The sequence below is a fragment of the Ixodes scapularis genome, unplaced genomic scaffold (assembly GCF_016920785.2).
Source record: "Ixodes scapularis isolate PalLabHiFi unplaced genomic scaffold, ASM1692078v2 PGA_scaffold11__112_contigs__length_91849675, whole genome shotgun sequence".
NCBI classification, from domain to species: Eukaryota; Metazoa; Arthropoda; class Arachnida; order Ixodida; family Ixodidae; genus Ixodes; species Ixodes scapularis.
In genome coordinates, this window is record NW_024609837.1 from 30706891 (window position 1) to 30719913 (window position 13023).

General features: G+C 46.3%; 1 protein-coding gene across 2 annotated transcripts in view; it reads right to left on the reverse strand.

Annotated features, from left to right (window-relative positions):
- The window catches only part of LOC8032070 (gelsolin, cytoplasmic), a 104466-nt gene that overhangs the window by 28402 nt on the left and 63041 nt on the right, over positions 1 to 13023 (reverse strand). For both annotated transcript variants that reach the window (XM_042288871.1, XM_029993690.4), the window contains exons 4-6: positions 12531 to 12661; positions 10849 to 11129; positions 238 to 379 (exon numbers count right to left, since the gene is read on the reverse strand). In XM_042288871.1, coding sequence (XP_042144805.1) covers positions 238 to 379; positions 10849 to 11129; positions 12531 to 12661 — 554 coding nt within the window. The remainder of the gene's footprint in view (positions 1 to 237; positions 380 to 10848; positions 11130 to 12530; positions 12662 to 13023) is intronic.

Sequence of the window (13023 nt, forward strand, 5' to 3'; positions counted from 1 at the left end):
AGGCACGCGCTGGAAGACATGCTTCGAAGCTGCAGTGCGAGCTCCCGGTAGCGGTACCGCTCTTGGCGGTATAGCCTCCGGTGACGCTATGCTACAGCTTCCTCGTGGCCCTCATGGTTCGTTAGCGGATTGTCACAGGTCCGGTTCCGGCGTGGCGGAAACAATACCTGCATTCAGTATAACGCTATGCTAAAAAGCGTTCGGCTTCGGCGAATCTGTGTTATGTATATGCCGTACCTGTGAAGAGACACCTCCGTGTCAGCGGAGCGCTCGTGTTCCACGTCATCGCCGCCTTCTTCGGCGTCTTTGACGTCTGCCGGAGACCCGGCCCCGAGTTCCTCGAAGAATGCATTCACCTCCGCTTCGCAGCTGCTCTCGTCTAGAAAACATAAACATATAAGCACGCGCGCACACACGTTAGGGCATTAGGGCAGTTACAAGAAGGCGTGTAACACTTTTACTGTTGCGGGGTAACATGGGGCCGCAGCTGGTACACTGGGCGCAAGGACGCAGCAGAGGTGCCAATCTGCGTCCCGAAAGTGAATCTGCATATGGGTGCTTAATTTCACACTAAATTTTCCTTCCTGCTGAAGAACCCAGATATCAATCCTCATTCTTATTGGCCGCTCCTGCCCTTTTTGATCTGGATGAGCATTGTACCGGCGTACAGTCGTGTATCGCTACTGCGTGATGTAGGTGAAACCCCACAAACTATACTTTTATTATACATAGCAGTCCTACTGCACTATCTACAATAAACCCTTTCACAAATCCAGTCCCATCTAGTGGCTCAAATATCAGGCGGAGTGTGTGTAAGCTAATGGTGGCAATTGTCCTGCTTGTATGTTTAGGCAGCCTTGAAGTTGGTACGCCTTAACGGGTTATGCAGTGCAGCTACAGTGAGATACAACCGTGCACCGCACAGTAGTGATTACACGAACGCGTGCCGGTACGAAACTCGTCCAGATCTAAACGGGCGAGGGCTGGGGATCGAACCCAGGAGGTTCTGCAGCGCAAGCTTTCGCTCCACGCTAACCCCCCATTCACACTGGAAGCGGATCCGCGTTCGCGAAGCGGTTGCGAACGCGGTTGTATAAAGATCCAGTGCAATTGCACGCGCATTTGATGTCATCGTGTGCGCGTGCAATTGTACTGAATCCTTATACAACCGCGTTCGCAACCGCTTTGCGAACGCGGATCCGCTTCCAGTGTGAATGAGCCCTAAGACGCGTTTGCGTTTGAGAGCGTATGAGTGCGTTTCACTGCGTTGCGTCAAGAAACGAAAGCGAGTCACCGGCACATCTGTGTTTCGTATGAAGCATGGAATCCAATTCAAGGAATAGTTTGGCACGCGACATAAGAATCAGGGATGTCCTGCTTTCTCGCAGCCGCAACGAAGTCAAACGCACTCAAACGCTACTGTCCGTGGGGGGCTCTAGCCCACTCGTCCACGGATCCACTCTGGTAACGGTGGTTAAAATCTAGCACATATTAGCCACGGGCAGATGTATGAAAGTTACGGTGTTCTTCGATATACAGCTATTTCTCTATTTGTTTTAATTTCGATGGTGTTAAGAAACTATAGTCGAGTAAAACTCTTGATAAAATTCTCTTCATATTTCCTTCATGAGCGCTCTAAGGCGTGCCGAAGTTTAAGATTCCAAATATTTCCATGACATTTTCAAAAGCGTAGCCTTATAAGACTCGTCATGGTGACATCGCACAACTATACAGCGCACTATAACGTCTAGAATGTTCAGGCTCCGCATTGGTGCCCGTCTTCAAATTCTTGCTTCACCAGCTATCAAAAGCTGCCATTGGCATGCAGAAACAGAGCCTCCTATTTAAGTTTCACTATGCCTGTCAGCGCAGCTCGCCCCTCGCAAAACTCCCGCCACTTTTTCACGAAGTATCGAATCCTAATGCCCCTCATGTGTTTACATTCGCCTCGGAAGTAGCGTCAAATGCGCCAGTGCACAAGGCCCGTGCCTCGAGCGGCCCTTGGAAGCAGATGACGGCCCAGCACTGAAATGAGCTGCCCTTGGAAGAGAATGGCGGAGGAGCACCCGCTCTTGGCACGTGTCTTGCGCGTTTTCACAACAGTCGTTGGCGGTACTTGAAAGCGTGAATCTTATCGAGGGATTTTACCCAATCCCGCCTCTCACCGCCCTGAACGGCCACTGAAAAAGAAACAAAGTAAAAGTGACTTGTGACCTTGAGCGCGCGAAATTCCAATAGCTCAGACAGCGCCTTGCTCAGTTAGAACACGCATGCTCGATCGTCGTGCTTAGCGGTGTCCCGGCGATCCGCCGTTCACATCGCCAAGCCGTATTTTTACCCAGCCGCGGTAAGTAATTCGTAGGTGACTGACGGATTAATAAATACGCTCGCCCTGCCCTTACGGGCTCCCTGCAGTCCTAGTCACCGCATCATTCGACCTTCCAGAAAAGGCAACGAAGATTTTGGCTAAGCTGTTCCATCATACTGTACGAAGAATGCAGGGGTGCTATGTTGCGCTTTTTGGACTCCCAGGAGACTAGGGAGAGGGAAGTGACGTCAACGACACAGCAAGCGCAGATTGGGTGTTGACTTTGTTCTCTTCTGTCAACATCCAATCTGCGTTTGCTCTAGTCGTTGACGTCACTTCCCTCTTCCAAGTCTCCTGGGAGTCCAAAAAGCGCAACATAGCACCATGGTCCTCCAGTTATCTTATACGGCACACATAGGTGGCTACATCACCCGTGTTGTAAACGAACTCTTGGCATGCCTCTCCTGCTCATGTAATATGGCGAAATCGAAGACCAATAGCCATTTGCATGGTACAAATTTTGAAAGGCGCTTCAGTTCGGCGTTATCTTTGCATTATGACACGTCAGAGCCTCCGTTGCTCTGAAGTTGGAAGAGGAAAACGCCGTTTAATGCACGATTGTCTTAAAATACCCCTCAGACGAACGAATTAATCTGCTCAACATTGACAAAATATTTGCGGCAGATGCGTTGAGCTAGAGACCTTCCACGGTGTGGTCTCTAATAAGTGCAGAGACAATCAATTTACGCTTCGTTTTGGCATACGCATTTCGCAGCTAGGATAACTGTGTTGCAGACATTCTTCCTTCCTCTCTGCGGCATATAACAACCAGACGACAGACACTGGCGAAAGGTTAATATCTTGCCCGTTGCGCCCCCCCCCCCCCCCCCCCCCCCCCAAACGCCAGTCAATGCAGTGGCACGATTGCGTTTTAACTATATGGGCTTGATGTATTATGTCTGGTCTAGTGCGTGTTCTACAAACGTGCCGTCAACTGCTTTCTTGTTATTTTAAAAATAAACAGTTTCCATTCCTGATTCAAAGGCTCAGGATTCTAGGCTCAGGTCATTTTTTTTTTTCACTCGTGTTTTATTTCGTCTAAAACTAATTTGCTGCCGGTTGCTTCTTTCTATTATTGATCTGTACAGGGCAATAATCTCAGGTGCCTCGTAAGCCAATAGAAGCCCGCAAGACTAACGCGAGCGACTGCCAAGTGCTACTCGCTTCGCCGGGACGATAACCCATTCCCTGGCGTGCATGCTCCCTGCGAAGCAAAAGGTCGTCTTCACCGCAGACAATGACTCTGCTTTGCGCCACCAGCCGTGAGCCACGCACACTTTTTTCCGGCTGCCCCAAGCTCGTTGGGATGCCCTGAAATTGCGCGCGCTCTGCGTTGACAGGCATTGTGAAACTTATATAGAGGGCTCTGGTACAGGATGTATACACTTAGATGATGATAGTTATCGGAGTAGCTAGACTGAATTTCAGAAAGGGTCTCTCATTATCTACAGCGTAAACCAGTGTTGCCATACCTCAAGACCAGACAGACCACAAGAAACCGTACACTCTAAAAATAATCCGTTATTGAAAGTTTCTTCGACACCCCAAAAACTCTTTCAGCTCCTTTAATAACTAAATAAACTTGCTCTAGTTTTAGAGCGCAGCTCTTAGGCGCCCGTTTCCGGCTTGAGCGGCGTCGGCGTCGCCGTCGGCGTCACCGCGCGGTACATTATGAGACATTTCCCATGATGCAGCGCGCGGGGAGCAGGAGGAGGGGAGGAGGACGAGAGGGAGAGTACGAGGAGGGGAGGGGAGGGGGAGGAGGAGGGAGGAGGAGAAGGAAAAGGAGAAGGTAAGAGGGGACGATGAGGTATGAGGAGAAGGAGATGAGAAAGGGGGAGGAGGGAGGACGATGACAGGAGGGGAGGAGCTTGCAGGATGAGGGGAGGAGGGGGAAAAGAAGGAGGTAAGAGGGGGCGATGAGGGATGAGGAGAAGGAGAGGAGAGAGGGGAGGAGGGAGGAGGATGAGCGGAGGGGAGGAGGAGGTGAAGAAGGAGGAGGAGGGGAGGAGGAGGAGGACGAGGAGGAGGAAGCGTATGGAGGAGCAGGAAGAAGAGGATGGAGGAGGAGTAGCAGGGAGGATGAGGAGGGGAGGAGGAGGGAGGAGGAGTATACCCTCTCCTCAGTACCCTTCCCTCCTCCTCCTCAAGAGCTGCGCTCTAATTCGGCGTTACAGGGAGTTGTAAACGTCTTTCATTTTCTCTTTCTAGGAAATGGAAGTCGCCAAAAATATTCGATAAATATGAATATCGTTCATGCCCTCAACTCGGTGCCAAAGAAGCGGCCACGTGGCCTTGTGCCTATCCTATGCCGCAACGTTAATCATAGCCACGCGCTGGGGTTTGCAAAGTAGAAAACACGTGCTGAGCTCCAGGCATTGTTAGAGTTCGGATATTTTCATCGTCGCAGTGGTTGGACAGGAGCCACTACATGAGTGTCCGCCGAGGCATGGATTGTTACGAGCCGAAGTCGAGTGCTCACGCAGTTCTCGTCTCCAATCAATGAGCCGCGCTCGACTGCCGTCAGGCGAGTGGTTTAGATCCCGCAATCACGTCATCAAGCTTTGCGAAGGGAAGACTGAAATAAATAACCTCCTTTTATCCTCGCAATTTCACCGCGAGAAAGAAGCAAAGAAGTGGCGGATTGCGTGAGTATACTTGGGCCAGCCTATAGGAACAGTACGCCTCTGCAAATTCATGAACATTTCAACCCAATATCGCTTCATAACCCCTTTAAAAGAATTTTTTTCTATGAAGAACTCTTGTAAGGGGTGCTTATAAGAACTTTTTAGGGTGCAAAATATTGACAAACCAACACATCCCTAAGAATTCTTTTATGACCAGATTTGTTTCAGAGAGTTGGCTTTCGTTTGCTTTTTTTATTTCCGTGATTTCATACGCTATGGCTTTGTTCATGTAGACACATGCATAAAAGGTGGGTCAGATATTTGTGTATAATTATGACCGACTGCATTTTCACTTTTTACGTTCCACCATGACGCGTTTTACGGAAATCGGTGCCATAAGAACCATCTCATCGTAAAGGGCATACGAGGAGGTGGTCTGCACAATCGTAGAACTGCGAACAGAACCTTTAAGGGCGATTCTGAAGTTCCTGCAAAAAACTGGTTTGGTGAACTGCCTGCGAAGACAAATACCTGACATTAGAGCCGAATAAATTTTGTCCGCTCGAATACTACACCTTGGACTTTTTGACATGGCAGTATTTCGAACTCTCCGCTAAATTTCCAACCAGTATTTTTTTTTTTTTTCGGTTTTTACGTTTTGCAGCCGGGTTGCGATTTGCCCAGTAGCGGATACCCACACCTCTCCCGGATAGCCTTTTCTTTTCCTCTGGACAACAACTGCCGCACCATTGTAAGCAGTCATAAGCTGTTTTAACGCAGTTCATATTCGAACTCAAATATTTAAACCTGCATTAACCAAAAATTAAAAAATCTTTCTTTAAGAAAAAACAACAGGAATTAAACAACATTTTACGTTTCAATCAATTGAACTATTTCTTCAAATATAATTACCCTAAAATCTAACTACAGTACTTAAATTATTACAAAGTAAGAGACACGAAACAGAACTATTTCAAGATCACCAGAAAAAAAAAAAAACCTTAATGGATTATACAAGCAATTCAATCACTTGTAATGCACAAGTCCGTCCCGGCATAACAGGACACGCTCACGAACAGGAACGTTCTAATTGGGCCACCTAAGCGAAAAAGCTTCATTATCGCCCTCAGTCAACCGTTCAAATACATCGGCGCCGGCCTGAAAACTGCTTAGTCACGGTTACTCATGGTCATCGGAGTGATTCGCAGTGCATGCTGCAAACGACGTGTTTTGACATCGCTCGCGACGGCGACAACTGTAAGTGTAGCACGAGGAATTCGATTCACTCAAATAGGTCGTGGCTCGTGGCGAATTTATTAGGCCTAACAATACCGCTCTCCACGTGTAAGTTTTGTTTTGTTTTTTGTTTTAAATTTTATCTCATCTTTATTTTAATTTGCACGACGATCGTGCCACAAGAAGCTAGAAAACTGCCGACGCGCCTACACTGCCGCAGAACACGGGGAAAATCTATTCACGACATTCTAAAGCCGGAAAGTCATGCATTCAGATTCGAGCGGGAGGCACCGCGAGATCCGTGCTTTTTTTTTTTTTTTTTTTTTTTGTTAGACTACCTCGAGAAGTCACGTGGTTGTTGTTCAACATTTGAAGGGACGGAAGACGTGGATATTTGGTGGGCTGAGCTCAAACGCGTTTATGATTGCCGTTTAGAACATTGGATATTTAAAAGCGTGGAATCCGTAAAGAAGTAAAGAGGAGAAAACAAGATGAACAAAAGGTTTTGGAAATTTTAATTCTCCAAAAAACTTTATAAACTGAAAGAAGAAGAATCGCTATACATCATGAAATCTTTGCCTAATTTTATCAAATGGGCGCCACAAAATTTTGGCGTCACGCAACATCTTCAAAAGAGCCATTAGAGTAAAGTTCTGAAAATGGCGATGTTGTTACCGATTTATACGAAATGGCTAATGGGTTTAATATTTATTTTTATATTGACTTTGTTAATGATGCTGCACGAATAGATGATTCTGTGTTTGATGAGACGGGCGCTACTACTATGGAAAATTTGACTTTTGCCGAGGAAGAGATCCTTTCACTGTTATTTAATATAGACGTAAAAAAGTCAATAGTACCTGATAAAATACCAAATGAGTTCTCAAAACGATATGCAGAACGCGCTTCAAAGCAGCTGACTATTTTTTCGCAGTTCGATGCTGCATCACAACGTTCCCGGAGATCGGTGAATGCGAGGGTAATACCGATTCTTAAAAAAAGTAAGTAAACATAATGCTTGAGAACTATCGTCCCGTATCTTTAACGTGCACAGTGTGTAAACTGTCTGAGCATATCGCATCCAAAGTGCTATACAATGTTTTTAATTCATGTAGCATTTTTAATCCTAATCAGCATGGATTTGGTCAGAATTTACCGATAGTCACGCAACTGATTGAAACATTTGACGATTTCGCGGCTGCTTCTAATGAGCGAGGTCAGATCGATGCGGTATGTCTTGACCTATCTAAAGCGTCTGATAAAGTGCCTCACAATGAAATACTTCAAAAACTATTTTCTTATAGTGTGAGTCGTAGCGTCATATTTTAAATCCTCTGGCGTCCCTCAGGGGTCAATTCTCGGCAGAATTTTATTTTTAATATATATTAATGGCATTGCTTCACAAGTCTGTCCTGATGTTAGAATACGGTTATTCGCTGACGATTGTCTGATATACTCAAGGATTAAAACTGATGATGACCAACGTATCTCTCAGGTCTAGTCTTAAGTGTATCTCTCAGGTCTATTCAGGACGGGTGCGAGAAATGGAAAATGTAAATGAATAAGCAAAAACTGTTTTTGCCCGAATAACCAATAAAAAATGCTCTTCCTTTAAACTACCAATTCGACAGCGTTCCATTAAATGAAGTAGGCAGTTTTAAATATTTCAGAGTCACTATTTCAAGGGACTTGAGTTTGTGAGAACACATACATAAAATTTGCCATGATGTAATTAAAAAAAAAATTGTATCGAAGTCGAATTCTTTATTGTGCTCACCCTTATCATGGCTGAAGAAAAAATAAAACAACTAAAGCAGAGACAACACAACCACATCTTTCTCGCAACACACAACGACATCTTCTGAAAGATGTGGTTGTGTTGTCCCTGATTTAATTGTTTTATTCTTTCTTCATCCATTACTTGAACCAACCCGCTTTCTCCCAAGCAAGCTTAACCTGCAATCAATCTAATGACGTACAAAACGTATATTAGGCCTACTTTAGAATACGCAGCCATGGTCTGGGACCCTCATAAAAAAAATTAAAATTGACGAACATCGAGAACGTTTGAAGGAAGGCGGGAAGATTTAGTTTATCGATATAGGCGACATATTATTCCGTTAGAAATACGTTGACTTAACTTTATCTTCCATTGCTTTCGGTAAGGCAAAAATTAACTCGATTAAAAAAAAAAGTTTCTTTTCATCACTTGTTAAATGTAGGCTCCTGCCATTACATGCTAAATCCTCGCGACCTAAAAGAACCAAGACGTACTCACAGGCATCAATTTAAACCACCGAATTATCATATCGATGCATATTGGTATCCGTTTTTCCTTAGAACTATACGTAACTGGAATATCCTTCCCCACAATATTGTGTCGATAAACTATCCACGGGAGTTTTCAAATGTTATTTCAGAGTTTTAAAACAGCCTGTTAAATATGTTGTTGTTTTTTTCACAGAAAGTGATGTTGATTGGTCGGATTAGTATTTTTACTATTGAAGTGTAAAGTGTTTCAATTATAGGTTTTCTTTTATTGTTATTAAACCCTCTTTGTATTCCAAATGGTCCGTGCATTGTTTTGGTTCTTTTCTTGTTGTCTATTTTATATTTTATGTGAACTCGTAACGTGTACTTTAAGTGAACTTCTTTCCCTATACCTGGCGCAGCCCATGTTAGGGGTGAACAGTATTCATAAATAATAAACATATAAATAAACTCAATCCCACTTATGTTTAAAGGCGGACTATAGACGTTTTCTAGCAGCCGCGCTCCGAGAGCTAGTCTGGCAACTTTGGATGAAAAAAACGCTTTGTCTGGGCGCCAGTCTGGAAGCCGTGGGTACGCCTCAGCAGTGCTTGACCATCACACGATCTACCCCCCCAATGGCAAGATGGCGGTGCCCAGAGGCCGTACTGGCAAACGTCTTACGTATTCTACGTAAAACGCACGTTGTCGGGGCTTTCCAATTTGTTGCCGAAAGTTTCTCCTATACTCCGTTTCCCCTTAAGTCCGACCACAGCCCACGCTGTACGATCAGGTGAAACAGCTCAAGCAGCGCCAAAAAGTGCACTGTCACGGCGCTCTGAGTCTTTGTTCCTCTGCTATCACCGACTGAATCAATCACCAACTTTACTAAAACAACTCAGTTAGGAAACTGTCATAGACCCTGCTTTGAAAAAGTGGCTCCGATTCGTACTCGAGAAATGAACTAATGGCGATCGCAACGCCGCCATTTCTCTCGCAGCGGCCGCACCGGGAACTGCACGTCTGCACGTATTGGTTCAGGGGGAGTCGCTCGAAAGCATGTAGCGCCATCTCTCGAAAAGCTATTTAGCAGTAGCTATATAAATCAACCTTCATGTTTTGAGCTGTCGCTAAATGGCGGGCTTGTTATCGCATTTAGTTTGGTCTCCTACTGAGTATTTTAGAAACGCTGCCCATCGCGCACAGGGCATGAGCCGCGATCATTCGCTTTTTTTTTTTTTCAGGGCGTAATTGGTTTAGCTGGTGATATAGCAAACGCGCAAAGACAACGAGCGCCATGACAATGCAATTTTGGCGCTGTTTGTTTGGTTTCATTGGGGTCATAGCGTCGGCAACGATCGGAACGGGGTATGCGGAGCGGAAGTTCGTCTGCTTCTTGCACGGGGGTTGCAGGGACGTCAGAACGGCGAGCTCTGATTGGCTCCGATGTAAGGATAGTGGTTGTAGACCTCAAGACTAGGTGTGTCGGGATCTACCCACCATATCCTTCCAATTGAAGCCAATCAGAGCTCGGCGTTCTGTCGTCGCCGTAACCTCGGTTACGCAAGAAGCCAACGCACACTGCTCACACATCATACAAAGGACACGGCGTTCGCTGCAGGCACGATGACAGAATCATTAGCGGACACGTCTCAAGTAGTGTTCGAAGCAGACGTGAACGCGTAACTGAAACGAAGTACCTGAACACCGTCACTCGTTACTCACTCAAAGTGTAGCCAAGTACGTTACATTGCTACTGCAATTCAAAAAGAAATGCGTTACATCCGTGTGAACGTAACGTGTTTTTGAAGCAGTAGCCGCTTCCACTATTTGACATCGGTAATAGTTCCTCGTTTTTTGACGTGTGAATGAATACCATTACTCGTCACATCATCCAAAAAGTAACAATAATGCGTTACTCGTTCCTCTTTTTACACAGTGTCAGGAGTTAGGGGGTTACTTCTAACTTTAGAAGAAAAAAAGTAACTATAGACCCAAGTAACGCGTTACCTTTACGCTTTACTTACAAGTCTGGTTTGAAGCATCTTTGCTTTATACATAGATGCTTAGAACATGTCTGCAGAGAGTTTGGCAGGACCGTCATGGAATAAAGAAACACGCCACAAACAGTAGAGAGTTTTAGAGAACCGTTTCTGCCCATCCGATACGATGAGCCCTCCGGTATACGAAGCGCGCATATGGGAGACCTCTGTGGCAGCGCATGCGCAGTTCGTACCGGAGGGCCCATCGTACCCTATCGGCTGTGCAGAAACTCTCTAGTGTCTGTAGACAGTCTCTTGTATGATGCATTCACAGTGTGACCCTGGCCTCGTGTTTTCTTGCACGTGTGCACCGCCGCTGACTCACCGATGATGCAGATCTTGCTGCGGCCGCCGTGCACGTCGTCGCGCAGCCCGTTGGCCACCTGGATGCCCTTGACCCTCTCCAGGCGCCCGCTGCGGTGTCCCACGTACACGTAGACCCGGTCCCGGGCGTCGAGCACGAAGCAGTCGCCGTGGTTCATGGACGACGCGGCCAGGGGCACCTGCCGCACGCGCACGTTCCGCTTGCCCTTGAGGTGGAAGAGACGCTTGTGGACCGACTTGTCCAGCTCGTGCAGACCGGACTCAATGCCGCCGTCCAGGTACCTGAAGGGCAACCCCGGAGTGTGATTAGACGGTTAGGCCTACGGGCCTTCTGCGTTTATGGGTTTCGGCGTGAGGCGGCGAATAACACCGGCGCGGTCATATTGTTTTTCTTATTTAGAGACCCGCCCAACCCATTTCCCCACCCGCCCCTCTCCGACATCATTAGAGAAGGGGCTACATGTCGTGGCTTTCCCGTCTACTGCGAAGGTTATAAATGACGACGTGCTATTCGATTCTAACCGGTATTCCCAGACTCATATTAATAATACTAATATTATTTTATTTACGAGGTAGTGCAAGCCAAAATTGTAGTCCAACCTGGAGTGGATACAATGTTTATAGAGAGCAAGATTACCAAGGATTATACAATGCAACACCAAACGGGGAAGGGAGCAGATGAAAATGTAAATTATGTATCGAAAACACTAACAAAACGTTACACATAACATTTTAAAGCATAAAATATTCTACAGTGCAACAAACAAAATGGGGGCAAGGGGGGGGGGGGGGGGGGGGCGGTGGAGTGAACAAGATATAAAAGCCCGAAAGATTAATTACACATAAAAAAGACCTCCAATTGATTCGGGTGTACAATGGTTAATTATATTACCACACGCGTCGCCGAGCGAGCGCGTGCGTGGCCGAGTGGTTAGCGGGTTTGGCTGTCGCGCGAAGGACCCGGGTTGGATTCCAGAGATTTATATCGGGCACATGGACTAGCTAGATCATCCGCTGTAGTAATTGGGCTGTGTGTTCTGGACAGTGAGAACTTAATCAGCCCCAAAGGGCGTCAGGTGTCTCCACCGTAAAAGAGAAATCTACCCAGTTCAGTGACCTCCTAGACTGGGGTCTTTAAAATGTCTCATATAGTAGGGGTCCGCGACCGCACGCCGGTACGATGCTCATTCAGATCGAAATGGGCGCGAGTAGGGATGAACCGAAAATTTCAGGTTTTTGCAGCGCGAGCTTTCGCTGCCCGTAAGCTTCTAGCGTCTCCATCGAAATCGACGGCACCTAGCGGTTACAACAGAAAGTTCTGGCGGTAGGTTCGCTCGCCAGCTCTTACATGGAGCGAATCAGGTATTAGCAACGCCTGGTGGCCTAGAGACGAAGTTTCGAAAGTAGGTTTGAAAATACGGGATAAAAATCTCCAATAGACGGGGGTGCTGTTTACAAACAAGCCTTCAATCCAGGTGTAATTGCACCACGCGTGTGCAGGAAGAAGCTTTTAAAGATGTGAAGCATCTGCCCACATGCACCCTCCCGTCAGCAATTCTCCCGCTGTTATGTGACGTCACAGGTGCTAATTAATTGATAGTTGATGGAACGCGCACATAGTAGATTTTTTTGCGATTCCTGCTAAGAAAACAAAAACAAAAATAACATGGATGGTACACTTACTTGACTCCCGTCTTGAAAAGTGAGAGGAACATGTCGGACTCGTGGTCCTGGACTTCTCGGTGCTGGACTGGACTTCCGCCCAGGGAGTCGTCAAGTTCCACGCTCTTGATGGCGGCCACCGTGTACTCGTCCTGTGCAAGACTCCACGTCACTTCCGCTTCCTCCTCGTATCAATTCTCAATATTGGCATAATTGTGTCAATCGACAAATTTAAACCAACTGATAAAATATATGCATTATATTGCACGAATAGAAGCTTACTTCAACGCACCGCACCTACTGCGATCGGCGTTTGATGGCGCCGTAATGCCACCATCCTAACCTTCACCGGTGTCCAAAAAGCACGACACTTCTACGCGTCATGTGCATAATTTATAGGGCACTAGTAACGTAACTCTTTTGAATTTCAACTAACAATATTGAAGAATAAAGAATACTCTCCACACTGGGAACATTCCCTAAATCACTTACAGCTTTCCTAAATTATCAAAAA